The sequence below is a fragment of the Physella acuta genome, unplaced genomic scaffold, assembly GCF_028476545.2.
Source record: "Physella acuta isolate Inbredline_101_S28 unplaced genomic scaffold, ASM2847654v3 ptg001279l, whole genome shotgun sequence".
In the NCBI taxonomy this organism is placed as follows: domain Eukaryota; kingdom Metazoa; phylum Mollusca; class Gastropoda; family Physidae; genus Physella; species Physella acuta.
The window spans coordinates 102,558-123,379 of NW_026732794.1; the positions used below are offsets into that span (position 1 = coordinate 102,558).

Genomic DNA, 20,822 nt, shown 5'->3' on the forward strand with positions numbered 1-20,822 from the left:
TTTAATGTCAAATGTCATGTCACTACACGAAACTATCACCATGATGGTATTTTAAAAACTTGAAGTGGGACATTTATGAGAAAAGATATTTTGTTTTACCGACTGCTGAATATTTCTCCTGTGTTATTTTTATATTAATGTGTTGTTATAAATGTACGACGGGAAAAAAAAATTAAAACGAATGTTCATCATCTTTTTCCCGTTCGTGCCCAAGACGCATGAAGTAGAGTTCACATGTTTCAATAATCTCGTAATTTAGGGGATAGTAAGGTTAGCACTATGCCCAGCCGCCTTATTTTACACAACGTGAGTTAGGTACCCATAAGAGCTGGGTGGACTCAGTGGCATACTATAAATTTGAGCCCAAGATCCAAAATCCACTTTCGGTTTAGCATTCGTATGCTGTAACGGATGAATGTTACGGATTTTTAAAACTATATAACAGTACCTCTTCATGTGTATATAAGATCAACACAACGTGCAAATCTAATGTCTTCGTAACTTCGTCAAGAAAAATAAACTAAACTTTCTCACCCCACACCATAATACTCACACACCGTACTGAAATACCTAAAAACGCTACATAAATAGTGCTCTTACGTAAAGCACTAACATATTTGCACTGACTAGAATTACTTGACACACATTACAACACTCTGTGTAGACTGACTATTGCGCCATGGTAAGGGAAGTAACCGTGATAATAAAAACCTTTGTGTTGACCTAAAGATAAGATTAGTCTAGAGGGCATTTTTTGTTTACTTCAAGTCACATTGACAAAAAATGACTGTGGACTTCACGTGGTAGATGTGACAGATTAATACATGACTGGAGATTTCATGAGGTAGATGTGACAGATTAATACATGACTGGAGATTTCATGAGGTAGATGTAACAGATTAATACATAACTGTATATTAATGGTGATAAAAGTTACGGATTACAGAAAAGCTTTTAAAAAATGAGATTCAATTTTGGTTTTACAATAGTGTGTTTTTAGCTTTTGACGTGTGGGTGGATGTGTGGTAGTGTGGGTGTGCGGTAGGTGTGGATGTGTGGTTGAGGGATGAGCACGCTTCCTCTTCTTCAACACCCCCCCCCCTCATATCAGTGTGTGACTTTAAAGCTGGTAATCATTCATTAAGAGGAGCACATCTACGTTACAATGACACGACTAAAAGAATAAATTGTGTTACGTTACGCTTGTCCCACCCCTGATCCAAACGACGGCTAACCTTAACGTAACACCTGAAACTAAAACTTCAGACAGTAGTGAACTGCGACCACAAGATACCCTTCTCAAAAAAAAATATTTAACATGTTTCTTTCACCTTGCAACACCTGCTTGAATATGCTTTAATGTCACATCCGGGTACGCCCAAAACTACCCCGCACCCCCCCCCCCCCCACACACACACACACACCTGTTTACATCCCTGCCTTTTTTCACATTGTGTAACCTACCCTATACTAAAAGATTCCAGGACAGCGGTTTAAAATTGTCCATCTTCTCGTACATGCGAGGGGTGGGGGGGGGGGGGGGGGGGTGCGATGTAGCCCTTTTAACGGTTGGAACCCTAGTCTGTAAGATTTATGAAGAAGCAGGAAAGGGGTACTTGCAGGAGGAACCACTCCCTGCCTGTTGTCGTCAAGTGGGTTATCTGCCCCGGCTCTGTGATTTATCATGTCCCGTTTTCTAGCCAAGGACAAAGGGACGCGACTCTAGCAACATTACGTGAATTACCTTTTTTCTTTTTGTAAAATTTTGACATTGTGTGTGTGATGGGGCGTTGTAGAGTGGGGTGCAGGAGGGGGTGCACAGTTTGACATAGAGGGTACGACATGTGATAAAAATACATAACTCCCGAAGCTTATGTGGCAATTTTTTAAGTATAAAATATCTGAAAATATTTTGCTGGTAACCATAAAATATTCGAACATAAATTATGATAAAAATGCTTGTTTACAAAGCGGGTAGGGGGGGGGGGGATTGGTGGTGGTTGTCGGGTGACATGGTTCTGAAGGGCAGATGAGGTGGGCGGTTTGTTAAAGCACCGTAGCTATAAGTAAAAACCAACCACCTATACGACATGAGGTGAATCCATGATTGTATCCATTCGTTATCCGTGGATCTCCTTCACGCTGCTTGAACGTGTGCAGCGGCCGTACGGATTGTGGGTGTGACGTCACGTCACGCCCTAGAGAAAATGGTAATCAGATTGTTACGGACTAGTTTAGATACGGGCAGGTTTGTTACGGACTAGTTTAGATACGGGCAGGTTTGTTACGGACTAGTTTAGATACGGATAGGTTTGTTACGGGCTAGTTTGTTACGGACTAGTTTAGATACGGGCAGGTTTGTTACGGACTAGTTTAGATACGGGCAGGTTTGTTACGGACTAGTTTAGATACGGGCAGGTTTGTTACGGACTAGTTTAGATACGGGTAGTTTTGTTACGGACTAGTTTAGATACGGGCAGGTTTGTTACGGACTAGTTTGGATACGAGGACTGTTCCAATAGACAGAAGTTGATGTTTGTTGTAGAATTAGGTTTAGAACAAGTGGTTCACTATAAGTATGGGGGGGGGGGGGGGGGGGGGGGGCTCCATCATCAATGGGCTAGTGTTCCAATCAATATTCAATTAATGTGATTTTGGATTGTCTTACATTTATTTCACTCATCCCTTGTTATTTCTTGTTTGTGTAAATTCCCTGTTTAATTAAATACAGCACAACAAGAAATATAGGTTATGTTCTTTAGCTTAAATACGTCCTTCTACAAAATATACAACCGTGCTCTTTGGATGAGATACAGAAAAACGCGACCAAAATATCAGTCTGATCATTCTGCCGGTTTTTTTAAACGTAAGCGGTTTTTTTTTTTTTTGGGAAGGATTAAAGCGTTGGTCGAACGGCTATGTTGTGTTTTGGTCACCTGACCAGTGTGTTTGGACAATGGGAGGGCACATTGTCGATGTCGGATGTAAACAAACACACACTCTCATACACCGAGAGACACACCCACTCGCAGAGAGACACACACTCACACACACAGAGACGCACTCTCCCACTTTGAAACAAGAGGGGATAACTGGTGTGAGGAAAACTTTGAGCAGTTTTAACAAAGGACAAACGGCGACATGCAAACATGTTCACGGCATACGGGAACCACGTGACCAGTGTTCCCATTACTGGCCAAAGCCGTTGGTTGAAAGGGCCTCTGTAAATAGGCCCATTAAATGATGTCACGTGAGATGTTATCCTATCCCGTATCCTGTTTCAGTTTACATTCTGCTAGAGTGCGTGTGTGTGTACGTGGATCGATGTATGTGTGTATGTGAATAGGTGTTTGTTTATGTTATCGGGGTGTGTGTGTTTGTATTTGTGGTATTTAGGTGATGTTTGAGTGTGTGTTGTGTTTGTGGTATTTAGGTGGTTTGTTTGTTTGTGTGTGTGTGTGTTGTGAAAGACACGGAGCATCAGTAAAAGAACATATCACTCCGTGTGTTTTCTAATGGTTATTTTCAGATGCGTTTGTGTGATGGGGAGATTCAGAAAATATCACTTCAATGATTTAATTATTTTTAGAACAGAAACTGAGACTTAGGTTCAAGGCCGCAAGTTGTAAACTATTCACTAATGTTACTCATTTTAGCAGAAGCCATACCCTCAACCATAACCCTAGCCCTGTAGTGCTAAAGATTTAGCACCACTACTGTTTGGTAGAGTAAATTATCGTGTGGGGGAATGGTCGGGGAAGGCTTAGGTTTGCGGTTGGATTTAGAACGGCACTAACATTTATATAAAAGTACATTTCAAGTCGTAAAACTAAGTAGATGAATAAGCTACAAATTACTTTGGCATTTCGCAGAATATGAAGTAAGCTATCCATTACTTTGGCATTTCGCAGCATATAAAGTAAGCTAATTACTTTGGCATTTTGTAGAATATGAAGTAAGCTACCCATTACTTTGGCATTTCGCAGCTTATGAAGTAAGCTACAAATTACTTTGGCACTTCGCAGCATATAAAGTAAGCTAATTACTTTAGCATTTCGCAGCATATAAAGTAAGCTACAAATTACTTTGGCATTTCGCAGCATATACAGTAAGCTACAAATTATTTTGTCATTTCGCAGCATGTGAAACAAACTACAAATTACTTTGGCATAGCACACCTTATAATGCCCCACTGTTTTTGTAATACCGCGATATTCTGGCATGTTTTATCGTGCTGTTTGTTTTATTAAAAAAAATATTTTATTATGCAACAGTCTTTTATTTGAACAAACTCCGCACGTTTATAGGGAAAAAGAAACGTCTTTTATCGGCGTGACTTCAGCGGTGTAGATTTCAGTGTGAACAACGGTAACCTGACGGTAGGGGGGGGGGGGCAGGACTGAGGGGAGGGGGTCTGAGGCAGGGGGTGGTGTAGATACAGGGAAGTTGTCACGGTAGTATCGCCTCCCATTATCTCCCTTTGACATCTTACATGGTTGGAAAAGACACACTTGGGTTACACGTACCATAGCACCTGCCGTGGAGAGGAAAAGGTTTGAAGGGACTTGTTTAGAACTACACGTCCCTGTGATTACAAAAGAGGAGTTACTTTTTCCTGGATTTTAAACCGCTGGGGTTACGTGGAAAAGTGTATTCGCATTTTAAGTGTTGTTTCGTTTTAAGGATTATCGCAGTGTTTTATTTAGTTATCGGATTTTCAAGTTATTTCTTTGATAATTTAAAGCCAAAACTAAATTTACATGCAAGGTTTAAATTTGTATTTGTTTTACTTTTGAAAAGAATTTCTTGTAACAATTATTTTAACGAAACAAACTACAGCTGGATATAAAAACAGATATTTCTCACAATTATAATTTTGTCAAATTTTCATTGTTTCAAACTCCGATTTTCTTCCCCTAACAACCTGAGCAAATCGTCTGCTAACATTGTCATTCCGTCTGCCAAATGTCAACCTGGCCTGCCAGTCGTCTGGTGGAGAATTAAGTCACCCGCTCAACCGTATTCATGTCAGGTCTACAGAGCGGAACCAAATTATAACCAGTTTTATGGGGAGAGGGGGGCGGGGGTCCTTCGGTAATAACATTACTTAAGATTTCAGTGTGTAAAAGGTAGTTTCTCGCCCCTCTAAGGAGGGCCTATGTAGCAAGATAAGGACCCTTTCCGCTAGGGCACTGTCAACAATCTGTTTAGTCGTGCGATCGGTTAACTCCCCTTTTTTTCTGAAGAGCGGAGCAGTCGCTCAAATCACTACAAGATAAAAAACTTCCCGACATATTTTCTTTTTTCTCTCACTCTCTGAAGTGGCATGTAGTGAAATGGTGGATTTTTTTAAACAGGATGTGAGAAAAAGATTTCAGTTCGTGAGACTGGTGTAGGAATGCGGTGGATTAATTACTGATTCGATATTTTGGATACAATGGGCTTCGTACATTCCGTGAAGGATCGACACAATTTTCATACTGTGTGTTATGTAGAACGTTAAAGTGATTTAAATTGTAGAGAGAAAAGTAGCCTAGACTTACAAGTATAATAAATATCTATATCGTAAGTAGTCTAACGGTTTAGATTGTAAGTAAATAGTTAAACAAAAAATATATTATAGGTAAATAGGTAAACAAAAATATATATTATAGGTAAATATGTAAACAAAAATATATTTTAAAGGTAAATAGGTAAACAAAATATTTATATTAGAGGTAAATAGGTAAACAAAGTTTTTAGATTATAGTAAGACATGTAGTCTAGCAAAATATTTAGAATATAGAAAAACAGAGCAAAATCTAAATAGGTAAATATTATAAATAAATAAATATCTGGATTATACGTTTAATCTAGCCAGACTATTTAGACTTTAAATATGTCAGCCAATCAAATCACATTAAAATACCATTATTAGTTGTGTTACGCTACGGTCATAATTTATTAGTTAATTACCGTAATTATCTTGATTTTTACACACATCCTTAGTGTATGAAATGTTTCAACTAAAATTCAATACCTAATCGTTGACTGTGATTGAAATTGAAAGCTGTGACTTATGGATAAAAACAATACAGTGCCTTCTCAATCCGAGCCACCGCAGGACTATAGGATGTTCAGTGAACTCCGGAATTTGACGGCTTGATTACGTCACAAGGCCGCCATGAACAAAACGGTTTTCCGGCACCATTCCTTCAACGTGGTCAGTGAGCGACCACGGAGCACGAGCGGCGTGTTCAGGAGAGCTCACCTACAACATTACTCGCTGGGCAGCTTTGAGGTGATTACCCCCAGCCTTATCGTCATTAATTAGCTTAATTGTTGTGGCTGCATTAATTAACACCACTAAGTTCTGATGGGGTTTATTTTGTTGGTCTATCATCGCAGTCTAATCGCTAACACCGATATGGTTAGCACTAGGTTTACGGATTAGCTTAGGTTTTTTTGGCTAGTTAGGTTTTGTTTACTGTAAGGTTGTTTCTTAAACTGGTTTTTCAGCTGATTGATTGGGTACGGCTAACCCCATAGTATTTTTTGTGAGTCATCACGTAATGTTATCTCAGTCGTGTTTAGGAATGAATTTTCAATGTAATATATGTTTCCCTATATATGGCCTCAACTTATCACCCGATGGCCTCAGTCCGATGGACGCCATGTGGCCAGTAGTCATACTGGCCACTGGCCATCGCTTTGGCCAATGAACCCTCCATGACCGGTATTTGTGGATTATTTTACCTCCTCAATGATGAATCGCATCGATTTTGATCCACTTTTAAATGTGCTTCTGACAAAATACAAAACGTTTTTTATATGTTTCTGTGAAACTGAATCGTGGTTGAAGTTTCTTGCTGGGATTTGTCGAAGGGGGGAGGGGTGTGTTTGGGATCATGGGAAAAGTGTATTCATATTTTAAAGTGTTTAAATTAAGAATTAACTTTCGTTAAATGTCAATTTTTTTTAGCTGTCGGGGATTGTGGTTTGGGTTCATGGTTTGGGGTTGTGTTAGTCGTAATTGGGGTCGAGGGTTGGGGTTCATGGTTGGGGTTGGGGTTTGTGTTAGTCAACCGTGGTTGGGGTCCAGGGTTGGGGTTGGGGTTGGGGTTTGTGTTAGTCAGTCATGGTTGGTGTCCGTGGTAGGTAAATGAAATAGGATGGGTCTGGAATACGACCCAATATTTGAATGTTGGGGAGGGGGAGGAGGGGGGGTCAACAGTGCGTAAATTGTTTTTTAATCTGTGTTTAAACGGGAAAGTATCGATATCTAATATGTCATAACTCTATTTACAACCCGCCGTCTTATCTGACTTAAATATCGATTCCCCGGGTGAATGATACGCCACATCAATACCTCCCCTGACAAAACTTTACGTGTTACAAAATAGTTGAATTCATTCGCGTCAACTATCTTTCAACACAAGCAACCTTCAAGCTTACAAACTTGACGTGAAAAAAAAAACATCAAGAATTAATCTTGCAGCATTTATCTGACTATAACTAGAAATCAGGGCATCTATTAATAGATTTTTAAATTGTAATTTGCGAGCTCGTAATTTTGTTTTTTTACGATCTGTCGACTCTTATCTAATAGCTCAAGCTTCCGCTTTACCCCCCCCCCCCCCCCCTCAAATCATTCCCCACATTTCTACAACCTTACTTTAAGCCTTAACATTTTTTAAAAGATTACGTTCTTTAAGTCACTTCAAGTTGGTCTTTCATGTGTTAATATTAGTGATATACTGTATGATGAGTAAACACAAATGTTCACCCAATGTTGGCCCGGTGACACTGCACCGGTACGAAGGGCTACACAACCACATGTCATAATTCACCTCTAAGGGTCATCTTGCGGTGCATGCACAATTTTTAACCCGTGTAATCTTTAACGTTAAGATTTCAATAGCTGTGCTGCTGTAATAATCTGGTGCTAGGTATTTAGGCCGGTGCTAGAAGTTATATTGCCTGGCTGAAGAGCTTTGCCTAAGGTTTGTTTTTTTAAGCAAGTGCTGGGGGTGTAGGCAAATATTGGTAACAAAATAATGGTTGATTGCCTAAGACTCACAACACTCATTTGACTCTAATACGTCCTTAGATTTTCTAGTATAGGAAAAAAATTGGGAGTCAGACAAGCAGTTTCTTCCAGGCATCTCCCCCCTCCCCCACGAACGAAATGGAATTTATATAGAAAATATATACTTTTAACAGTGTCCGCCCACCTCCCGGAAATTTTAGTCGTTCCCCCCCCCCCCCCCCCGAAAATTTCAACTGCCCCCCCCCTCCCCGGAGAAAAAAGTCTGGAAGAAACACTGCAGACAAGTGTTGTGTAATCAAGTGTCTGAAGAATATCCACGTTAGCTGACTCTAGATCTATATCGCCTGTCCCAAGTACTTTCGCGCTTTAAAAAAAAAAAACTAGCTTCCGCCCGTCGTAGCACGGGTCTGTTAAACGAATGTATGCAAGATTGGATTATCCCACGTTTCCTGGTAGATCTTTTATTTCTGCCTCATTTAATCAGAGGTTCTCAATTTATTTGACGACCCAAAACTCCATTCTAAGAATCATTTCATGAGCGGTTACGAAATTTTTTAACAATGAATGTATTTATTTCATACTTACTTATCTCGCGTCTTTAAAAATAGGCCTACTTAACGTATTTAACATCCCATTATGGAAATTAGTATTTAATTATAATTGGATGTATCTGGTGAATTAATGGGTGTTAGGCCATGCAATATGTGAAATGTGACCTACACTGTATGGGCCACACTGTGATTTCACGGTATGTGCCCATACCGTGGCCAATTGTATGTTGTAATGTTGCCATTACGTGCTTTGGTCTCCTTAAATGCTGAGCACGGCCTACAGAAACGTTCGTATGTTGAATATCATATACAGAAAAGCTGTTTGAAATACCACATACAGAAAAGCTGTTCGTATGTTGAATACCACATACAGAAAAGCTGTTCGTATGTTGAATACCACATACAAAATAGTTCGTATCTTGAAAGCTACTTACAAAAAAGTTCGAAAGTAGAATACCACATACAGAAAATTTGTTCATATGTTAAATACAATATAGATCTATAAGCTAGCGTTATGTCTTCGCTTCGATTACAGACTTATTTTATATCATGGTAAACTACTCTATATTATTGTGTAACATCAAAATAAACCATTCACCCCTATCAATTATCACCATACAGTTTGGTTCATTGGGGATGTGGTGTGAAAAATTACCATAAACGGGCACATTTTTCTTAGGTTTAGAGTTCGAGTTTGTATAGGTTTGGGTTTTACCGTTATACAAAGGAATCAGTCTGTGAGATACTCTCAAGTTTGTGTTAGGATTAATATTAACCAGGCTAGTTATACTCTCAACTTTGTGTTAGGATTAAGGTTAGCTCGGCTAGTTATACTCTCAACTTTGTGTTAGGATTAAGGTTAGCTAGGCTAGTTATACGGCTTATTTTTCGTGGGAATATCGGAGCCAGTAGTACCGCCCCACTCTGTAAGTTACGCAACAAGTTGATCCACTTGAGACTGTCGACATGGGAAACTGGTCTGTACACTTTACACCCCCCCCCTCCCCACCCCCACCCCTCTGTTCGAATCAGGTTCCTTGATTAACACGACGCAGCGCGTAGCTGGATTGGCTAATTTATTACCGGCTAATTGATTGCATAATCTGACTTTAGAAAAGGGGAGGGGATGTATTAAGGTAATGAAACTTCAACGCGTGTCAACTCTTGACCCAGAGGCGTAACCAGATATTTGGGCAACAAGGGCGGAACCGTGATTTTGTTGTCCTTGTGTCAATTTGCTTATAGGGCGAAATCGCGAGTTCAAATCCGCTTCCATATAGTTGTGTCATGGACGTACCCTCACATTGTCTTCACTATCAACAAAGTTGACTCAATGTTTACTACAAAGTTGTCTCTTTGTTGAAACAAATTTGACTTTTTGTTTCAACCAAGTCTTCGCTTAGTTTACTAATTTATTTATTTATTTATTTTTCGTTAACGGTGGCGAAGGGATAAATGTTTCTTTTTACAATGTGTTTTTTATTAGGAAAATGTTATAAAAGGCAGGGTATTCCCCCCCCCCCCCCGCCCATTTAATCATATCCCACCCACCCCTCCACACACCCTATCCCAGCAACCCTACCATGCTCATCTGTTAACAAATCGATATCGTCCAATCAATCGATCACTGATGAGGTTCAATTGATTGTGTATTCCCCAGGACCGCGAGAGACAAGACCAACTGACGGAGATTTTGAACCGGTACAGCACCAATGGCTTCCCACCCCTCCCCGACCTCCTGGGCCGGCCCAAGTTTGACGAGAATGTTCTGACCATGGAGCTCAACTGGAGGCTACTGGTGGACGGGGACGAGGTAAGGGTCAGGGTCAGTCTATTTTTAGATGGTCTTGTCCTGTTGATATAGTTGGTTAGGGTTAGTCTATTTTTAGAAGGTCTTGTACAGCTAATGTAGTGGGGTTAGGTTTAGTCTGTTTTGATAGGTTTGTCTAGATCTAGTTGAAATAGTGGGTTAGGGTTAGTTTGTTATAGAAGGTCTAGTCCAGTTGATATAATGGTTTAGGGTTAGTCAATTTTTAGAAGGTCTAGTCCAGTTGATATAATGGTTTAGGGTTAGTCAATTTTTAGAAGGTCTAGTCCAGTTGATATAATGGGTTAGGGTTAGTCTGTTGAGAAAGGTTTTGTCTAGATGAGATAGTGGGTTAGGGTCAGTCAGTTTTAGGTCTGTATAGCTAAAATGGAGACGTGTTAGGGTTTGTTTGAGCAAGAAGTATCCAGTCAAAAATTGGGGTTAAGGTTAGTGTTTTGACAAGCTTAAGCCAGTTTAAAAAGTTGATTAGGGTTAGTTTGCTTTAACAAGTATTTTTTTTTTAGTTAAATTGGGGGTTAGGGTTTTTTTTTTGCATTAGATGATACAAGTGGAGTGTTTTTTAGATGAAGTTAGGGTTAGGGTCTGTGTTAACAAATCTTGTTACGATTAACTACCCTAACAGCGTTAGGGTTAATTTTAACCAAGATTTTGGATATGAGGAAACGTAAAGGGGCATGGTATTCGGTACAGGCTCAGTTTATTTTAAACAGTCGTATTTAAAGAGGTTATGGTTAGTATTAGTTAGTCCGACACTAGTTTAATTAAGATTAGCTTAGGTTTATTTAGCTTTTGTTACGATGTTAGGTTCTTGGGTTAGTTCGTGTTATTATGTTAAGTACCGATACGTTAGGATTAGCACTGCTTTGACTGAAATTAAGTTCAGTGTAAATTGTTTTGTTTTCTAAGTGCCAGGGGTAAAGTTTAGAGTTAGTTGTGTTAATACGTTTACTGTAAATGAGGCTATGGTTGCTTTGGTTGAACTGGTTTGGTTGAACTGGTTAGGTTGAACTGGTTTGGTTGAACTGGTTAGGTTGAACTGGTTTGCGTGCCGGTGGTGTAACGGTTTGATGTGATTTCCAACAAGTGTTTCGTCTGCTGATCAGCTCTGCTGTTGTTGTTGGCTTAAGCCTGTTTAAACGTTTTGCCTGCCAGATCCCAAAACCAGTTGCTGTTTTTTGTTGGTCAATGATCGTCCCATTTTAGAACACATCTAAAACTCCCCCTCCCCCCCCCCGGCCCCTCTTGCAGTAAGATGGGCTGCGAACACGACGCTGAGAAATTTGCCGATCAAAGTGAAGAGATTCTATAGCTGAGGCTTTTTATTAGTAGGGTAACTTCATCAAACAACACAGCACTGTTTTATTACGTAGGTTATAGTCAAACGTTGCGAACGTTAAATAAATGTTTGCAAAAAATGTGGATGTTTAGGATCGGGTTGTTAACTAAAATATGGGGAAGGGGAGGCTGGGGTGATTAACTCTAGTAACAAAACCCAGGACCAACAACTCTTGGAAAAAAAAGGTCAAGGTCTACAACTCTTGATAAAAAAAAACTCAATGTCTACAACTTGTCGAATAAAGGCAATTTTAAAAGTTAGAACAATGTCAAGGAGAGGTCTATTTTGTGTGTAGTGAAAATAAAAAAGAAAATTAATGTACTCATTTATTTAAAGGTGCACTAATTATCAGTGCATCTTAAAAGCTGTTGCAAAGAGCAGAACGTTCTTAAAAGTAACAGAATTACATAAAAGAAATTGAATTAATCTTTTGTTGACCAAAGGGCGAAATTCCATTTTTTTATTGTTAAACATAATAAATAATAAATCAGATACCACTCCACTCCCCTACACACACACATACAAACACACATTACGTATTTCAGTTACTGGTTTGTTTGTTTACAACAAAAATTGTGTTTTCTTGTTTGGTTTGTTGTTGACTGAGTGCCATGATTTGTTTCGACAGAACATGACAAAGAAACAACAAGAGCACCAGGAGGCGGTATGGGAGCTCTTACAAACGGAAGTGTCTTACATCAAGCAAATACGGGTCATTATCGATGTAAGTACCGGGGGGGGGATACGGGTCATTATCGATGTAAGTACCGGGGGGAAGTATAAATTTATAACTGTATTTGGTAACTTTGGAGTGGCTAGTCAACTACAGTACCGCTGTATGTCCACGAATCAACAAATACATATCGATAGATAAAGAAATGTTGTATGGGGTGTTTTTGTTTGAAATGATGTGGCTGTCTAATAATTACTGTATAACATATTCATTTATCTGTAAATATACTTATGCTTGAAATTACTAATGAAAGGTTAGCTAACTTGATGTCATGTTTTCTTTCTTTAGGTCTTTCAAAACTGTCTTTTCAACGTTAAGCTGGAGCAACTGTTAAATGATGTAAGTATTAAAAGAATGTAACCATAGCAACCATTTTACTAACAAACCCAAAATCCAGACGCTAGCCCTCCCTCCACTGGTGGATCTGTCTTCCCTCTGGTGGATCTGTCTTCCCTCTGGTGGATCTGTCTTTTCCAATAGAAATTAATCCTTAGTTGAAACAATAAAACAAGTTGCATTGTTAGATATTGGATTTTACATTACATTGTTGCATATTACAATGTTACATATTACTATGCTACATGGTACTGTGTTATATATCACATTGTTACACATTACATTGTTAAACATCATATTGCTACACATTACATGGTTACACATTACATTCAGAGTTTCTTCCAGGCATCTCTTCCAGGCTTACCGCCCCCCCCCCCCCCCCCCGAATGAAATGAAATTTATATAATTTATATAGAAAATATATACTTTTAACAGTATCCGCCCACCGAAGAAAGTCTACCGCCCCTCCCCCCCCCCCCCCCCCCCCGAAAATTTCAAGTGCCCCCCCCCCCCCCCGGAGAAAAAAGTCTGGAAGAAACACTGATTACATTGTTACACATTACATTGTTACACATTACATTGTTACACATTACATTGTTACATATTACATTGTACACATTACATTGTTACACATTACATTGTTACACATTACTAAACAGAAGAACTAGCGTGTGTGCGGGATAAAGCCATTATCGTGTTACTGTGAAGTCTAGACTACTGGTGCACACTTGGACGGGTGCCATACCCCGTGTGTTCCTGTATGGCTAGACTAAGTGTATTCACTTACACAACAAACCTACCCGGAAAAAAACCCACCAAACTGTGAAACAGGGGGGGGGGGAGGATTACGCTGTAACTTGGTCGTTTGGATGATAAAAGGAAAGAAAAAACTAGGATGAAAGAAACGACAAAGTGTAACATTAAAAAATACATTTTTAAGAAGAAAAAAATGCTAAATTTGAGATTGAATAAATACTTAATTCTTGGGTGAAATAAAAGAAAAAAATGGTGTATAATAGAAAAGTCTAAGCTTACAATAAAAGAAAAAGCGGATTTAGATTATTAAGAAAAGAAATAAAAATAGATGAAAGAAAAGACCAAGATCGACGTGGGGAAAAAGACCAGATGCAAGATGAAATAAAAGACTAATTTTGATATAAAGACCACGTTTATGATATAACAAAAGACCAAATTTATGGTAAAAGACCAACTTCAGTTACTCTGTTCCATTCCTCATAAGGTAAAAAGCTAGAAACCTCCAAGAATCATTTGCTTAAAGTTTAAAGTCGTTTTCAAGTAGCACCAAAGTTCTTTGAGTCTAAGAAACGGGGGCGAGGGGGGTGGGGGGGGTCTCTGTTCTCGTTCTACCCGTGGTCCCATTCAACGACTTCACACGTGTGTCTATGTGTGTGTGTGTGTGTGTGTCTATGTGCGTGTGTGTTTGTGTGTGTGCCATTTCCGGCGCTACGGTTCCTGACCGTGTCACATTGTCACAAATGTTTGTGTTATAAAACTGCGTAGGCAGGCGTACCGAGTTATAATTGGATATTTTATGGCACAGCCTATTGCGTATGCTGTACTTTATATCGATACTTGTTGAACAACCCGTTTCTGGTTACGGTTGGCTTTAGCTTTTGGGTTGGGCTCCGTTGGGTTAGGGTATAGATACAGTTTAGCTTGAGGTAAATGAATATTTTCTTGGGTTACTTTAATTTAGGTAACTTTCGTTTGGGTTACTTTCGTTTGGGTTACTTTCGTTTGGGCTACTTTTGTTTGGGTTACTTTTGTTTAGGTTACTTTAGTTTGGGTTAATTTAGTGCTATGGTGTTGGGTTAAAGTTAGTATACGGCTTTTTAGAATCATGAAACGAAGTTATTCAAGAAGATTGGCCACCTGTTATGTAAAGTGAGTTCTTGTTGGGAAAGGGTGTGTGGGGGGGGGGAGACAACAAAGTTAATAACTTTTTTATTTCGTAATTTTTCTTTATTTTACGGCTGCGCTGTTGTTGTTTTTTACTTTGGTTTAATAGGCGCATTTAAATTTATTCAAACCATCACCTGGAGGCAACCTTACCCTCCCCACCCCTCCACCCTCCCCACCCCTCCCAGCTGTCCTGTCACCCAGCACTTTGTTGCTCGTGCTTGGCTTAACTTGACAGTTGGTTAACTTGCCAATCGGCTAAACTTGACAGTTGGCTAAACTTGACAGTTGGTTAACTTGCCAATTGGCTAAACTTGATAGTTGGTTAACTTGCCAATTGGCTAAACTTGACAGTTGGCTAAACTTGACAGTTGTTTATCTTGCCAATCGGCTAAACTTGACCGTTGGCTACACTTGACAGTTGGCTAAACTTGACAATTGGTTAACTTGCCAATCGGCTAAACTTGACCGTTGGCTAAACTTGTCAGTTGTTTATCTTGCCAATCGGCTAAACTTGACAATTGGTTAACTTGCCAATCGGCTAAACTTGACCGTTGGCTAAACTTGTCAGTTGTTTATCTTGCCAATCGGCTAAACTTGACCGTTGGCTACACTTGACAGTTGGCTAAACTTGACAATTGGTTAACTTGCCAATTGGCTAAACTTGACCGTTGGCTAAACTTGACAGTTGGTTAACTTGCCAATCGGCTAAACTTGACAGTTGGTTAACTTGCCAATGGGCTAAACTTAACGGTTAAATACACTAACAAGAGGCAGTGTTCTACACCCGACAACTGTGACTTGTTCAATGCTTTTTCACAGGTGAATTATTTAATGAATTATTAATCGATCGGCCCTGCGTAAAAAAAATATACCCGTATGTTGCATAAATAAACACATTATAGGTTGCTAACAGTACACTTTAAAAAAGAGGAGGTATGGTTTTGAAATAAGATTAAGAATCTTTTTTTTTTTTAAATTGGGATATCAGTATGGAAGTCTTCTGTTTGGTACCGGTCTTGTCCAATGTAACACCACCCCCTCCCCATGTAAGTACGTCCACCGCCCCCCACTTGAAATAGAAATAATATGTAACTCATATAGAAAATGTAGTATACTTTAACCAGTGTCCATACCCCCCTCCCCCCCCCCCCCCTACACACACACACCATCCTGGAAATTTAAGTCCACCACCAGAGAAAAATGTATGAAAGAAACACTGTATCTGGCTAATACTTAACTAACGGGTACTTGACTATACGATAGAAAGTGGTTGGACAATCTACGCGTCATACTGCCCTTGAATATGCCGTCGCAAAGGCAACGTATACGGTTATGGTTACGTCTAGAATTTGTTTTATTGCAAGTATTTTTTCGTCTGCTCCCTTCTACACACACACACACACACACACACACACACACACAACACACGCATAAACACAAGCACACACTTAAGATGCTTTTTTTTTTTGCTTGAATAATGTTCATAAACGTGATTTAACAAAAGAAAAAATATTTCAACAAAATGTGCTTCGCTTCACTGCCCCATCGCTTTGTTCAGTTTCCTGCACAATTTTGTGCTGGGCCACGTTCGTGTCAAAGCATTGTGTGGTTGACGTAGAAATTCCTCTGCAATGTTATCCTGTGATCCAACGGTGCTGCTAATTCAATTACCCTTACAACATCTCCGCATTTTATACCAAAAGCGTATCACGTCTATATGTTGGGGCGCGGTAGGTGGTCGGTTGGTGGTCGGGTGACAAAAGAACTCCTCTGGGTTGAAGTTTAAATCTTGTAGGTAGTTTGTTGGTGGGGCTATTTTAATTTAATTTTTAATTCTAGATCTAGATCTAGATCTATTTGAAAAATTAAAAAAAAAATCGGGGGGACACTGGTAAAAGTGTAAAAGTATTATTTCAGTCTATTTCTAAATTTCTATATATAAATTCAATTTCGTTGGGGGGGGGGGGGGGGGGGGGGGGGGGGGCTGGAACGAAGAGATTCCTGAAAGAAACTGGTAGGGAGTACTAGAAATATATAGGGCCTACTTTTAGTACTTTAACTCTAAACTCTAAGATCTATCTAGATCAGTATAAGATAGATTTTGTTTTCTTTTTAACTCATTTCTTAAATATTATAATTTTATATTTAACACAGTTGACCTATCACACTATTATTAATTTTTTATTAATAATATTTATTATTTAATAATAATAAAATACTTTTTACTTATTCATTGCCCACAAGTTGATTCTATAAATAAATAGTAAATAGTAATTAATCTAAAGTCTCTACTCTCAAGTCTAACTAAAGGAAAGGATTGACAAAGAGCACTTGTCTAACCATTTTTTAAAGGTTTCCATATTCCACATAAAATCATGTTAAAATGCCATGTTTTAACATTCAGGCATCTTTAACTATAATATAATTCAACTCTCCAACCATCTTAGTCCAGCCTCACTATTCTGTTGATAGTAGCCTACAATTTTACATCAGATTATCATCATAATATGGCCTTTTTTTTTTAATCTGCAGATTGAGACAGAAAATTTGTTTAGTAATATTCACGAGATCTTCGAATGCAACTGTACATTTTGGCAGCAACACCTCCTTCCTGTACTTCACAACAGCAGAGAGACTCGCAAGCCACTAGACCCATTAATTATGAAAGAAGGATTTGTTGATCATGTACGTGTATTGCAAGCAATATTTTAATCAAGAGATGCTTTAAAAAAACTATTCTGTATAACTTAGAAAAGCACAATCGAGTTAATAACTTGCCTTCTTTTTTTTTTTTTTAAATTATAGTAGATTATTTTGTTTAATTACTGGTTAATAATTTTAGTAAATATTTAGAAGATTTAAAGGCAGAGAGAACATCATAGCAGCCCTATCACTAAAACTTAAGAAGTTTACTATTATTTTTGTAAGAAGCTGTAGATCTAGTTAATTGTAAAAATTACAGTTCCTATCATGTAATTTCCTTTGACTTTTTTAATAATCGAAACAAAATTATTTTTAGTTTCAGAAACAGTTTCAGGTGTACTTCAAGTATTTTATAGAACATAAAAAATGTCTTGATTATGCAAAACAATGTATGGAAAACAGTGATTTATTTAAAACCTTTATCATGGTAAGTTGCCAGAATTGCTGCAAACTTATTTATAATATTAATTTTAGGATAGGGCTATTTTAGAGCAAACACAAACATTATGCCATAAATTACCAAATGACAAAATTAGACTACAATTTAAAATGTATGAGTGAGATTATAACATTCAAATTAATTACGTTAGACAATTGAAAATCGTTTACAGAATGTGGTAGTATTTTAATTTAACAATGAACAACCGACTCAAGGTTTTTTTTAACTGACCAAAAATTATGATCTGCATGTTGATGTTATGAGTAGACAGAATACTAGGTAAGCCCTACCAAGCTGACTGAGCTAGGTGTAGGCCTATACTATTGTACAATCAATTCTTTCCTTTAGTGGGCAGAGGCACAAAAACAATGCAATCGTCTCAAGCTGGCTGACATAGTTGTAGGCCTATACTATTGTACAATCAATTCTTTCCTTTAGTGGGCAGAGGCACAAAAACAATGCAATCGTCTCAAGCTGGCTGACATAGTTGTAGGCCTATACTATTGTACAATCAATTCTTTCCTTTAGTGGGCAGAGGCACAAAAACAATGCAATCGTCTCAAGCTGGCTGACATAGTTGTAGGCCTATACTATTGTACAATCAATTCTTTCCTTTAGTGGGCAGAGGCACAAAAACAATGCAATCGTCTCAAGCTGGCTGACATAGTTGTAGGCCTATACTATTGTACAATCAATTCTTTCCTTCAGTGGGCAGAGTCACAAAAACAATGCAATCGTCTCAAGCTGGCTGACATAGTTGTAGGCCTATACTATTGTACAATCAATTCTTTCCTTTAGTGGGCAGAGGCACAAAAACAATGCAATCGTCTCAAGCTGGCTGATATACTGGTCAAACCCATGCAGAGGCTCCTCAAGTACTCTCTGCTCCTGCAAGCTATCTTAAAGCACACAGAGAATGAGAATGACAGGGCGGACATTAAAGAAATGGTAAGAAACAGGATGTAAAGAGGGTTTGATTTGTAATTTTAATTAAGATATATACACGACAAGTAATATAAGAATAAAGTATATGTACACAAATTTATTACAACACATAATAGTATATTTGTTTAATTTATTTTTGTATTTCACAATGTGTAAATAAAGTTATCATACATTACTTAGCTTGTACTATTTAATATAAGCTTATTGCAATATTTATTTTTAAGTTAAAAAGTGATTACAGTATTGTATTTGAATGGTTAAGTTTAATAACAATGTGACAAAAAGCCCTCATGAATCTACAACTGCCTTTTTTCCCATTCTCTAGCCTATTATTAAGAATGGTGCCGGCTTATTATTTTTTCTATAGTTGATATAAAATAGATTCTTAGTGTTCTAACTATAATTTATGATCTGTACATGCTTTCAACTATACTCATCATCTATACATACAGCCTACCTCTTCTGTTTATTATTATCTAAATTCTTATTCAAACATAAATCACAGCTGTAGTGTAAGCTTGAAATCAGCATGAGCATATTAATCATAGAAAAAAGGCTCCTTCAACTTTATTCTTGATTAACAAACTAATTAACAGATCCAATCAGTGGAGAAGCTGTGTTGTGCAGCAAATGTCAGTCTACAGAGGAAAGACGACTATGAAAAACTTGAAGCCATTAGAAAAACATTAGAACCTTACGACTCTCTGGAAACTCCTAATGATGAATGTGCTAAGGTAGGCTCATGAATGTGCTAAGGTAGGCTCAAGAATGTGCTAAGGTAAGCTCATGAATAAGCTAAGGTTGGCTCATGAATGTGCTAAGGTAAGCTCAAGAATGTGCTAAGGTAAGCTCATGAATGTGCTAAGGTAAGCTCATGAATGTGCTGTGGTAAGCTCATGAATGTGCTAAGGTAAGCTCATGAATGTGCTAAGGTAAGCTCATGAATGTGCTGTGGTAAGCTCATGAATGTGCTAAGGTAAGCTCATGAATGTGCTGTGGTAAGCTCATGAATGTGCTAAGGTAAGCTCATGAGTGTGCTAAGGTAAGCTCATGAATGTGCTGTGGTAAGCTCATGAATGTGCTGTGGTAAGCTCATGAATGTGCTAAGGTAAGCTCATGAGTGTGCTAAGGTAAGCTCATGAATGTGCTAAGGTAAGCTCATCAATGTGCTAAGGTAAGCTCATGAATGTGCTAAGGTAAGCTCATGAGTGTGCTAAGGTAAGCTCATGAATGTGCTAAGGTAAGCTCATGAATGTGCTATTGTAAGATAATGAATGTAGTGTGGTAAGTTAATGAATGTTATATGGTTAGCTAATGAACATGCTCCGAAAATGGAATGAATGTTATACAGTAGTCGAATGGATGTGCTAAGGTAAGCTAGTGAATGTGCTCCAGTAAAATTGTGAATGTTCAACAGTAGTCAAATGAACGTGCTATAATTTTAATAGTCTAATGAATGTGCTATGGTAGCACACTAAGATAGCCTAATGACTGTGTTACTGAAAAGTTATGTGACCTAAGTTGTGATAGCGAGAAATTCACACAGCATTACAGAATTAAGAATTTTATTAAAATAATACTTCGCTGTACCGTTTAATTAAGCTCGTGATCATTGACAATTGATGTGTTTTTCAGCTTGTGCAGGAGCATAACAACAGTTTTAACATACTGGCCCCAATCCCTGGTGTTCTTGATGGTCTTCCTAGATGTTTACTGTTCCAGTCCAGTTTACGGATGAAAGAGGCCCAGACACCTAAGGTATTCAAATAATGTATCAGTATCAGCTTTAGTTGAGCCAAGTCTATCCTCTTAGCCAGCCATAGTCACAACAATTAGCCTGCGAAATATTTTTATATAAACATTTTTTTTTAGTTTATTTTAGCATTCAACTACGGGTTGCATTCAATGCGTATTGTCAATTGTTATTCAATCTTAGTTGATTTTTTATTGAAGTTTTGGTTAGGGTGTCAGTTAACATTTTTGTATTTTACAACTGGTA

General features: G+C 38.2%; 1 protein-coding gene across 8 annotated transcripts in view; it reads left to right on the forward strand.

The window, feature by feature from the left end:
- The window catches only part of LOC131957929 (pleckstrin homology domain-containing family G member 5), a 99,287-nt gene that overhangs the window by 73,106 nt on the left and 5,359 nt on the right, over positions 1–20,822 (forward strand). For 7 of the 8 annotated variants that reach the window (XM_059322780.1, XM_059322781.1, XM_059322786.1 and 4 more), the window contains 8 exons: positions 10,241–10,393; positions 12,373–12,468; positions 12,766–12,816; positions 17,269–17,421; positions 17,756–17,866; positions 18,677–18,826; positions 19,420–19,557; positions 20,459–20,581. In XM_059322780.1, the coding sequence (XP_059178763.1) occupies positions 10,241–10,393; positions 12,373–12,468; positions 12,766–12,816; positions 17,269–17,421; positions 17,756–17,866; positions 18,677–18,826; positions 19,420–19,557; positions 20,459–20,581 (975 nt within the window). Of the gene's footprint in view, positions 1–6,040; positions 6,281–10,240; positions 10,394–12,372; positions 12,469–12,765; positions 12,817–17,268; positions 17,422–17,755; positions 17,867–18,676; positions 18,827–19,419; positions 19,558–20,458; positions 20,582–20,822 lie in introns of those variants that run through there. The other variant, XM_059322785.1, reaches the window with a different exon arrangement.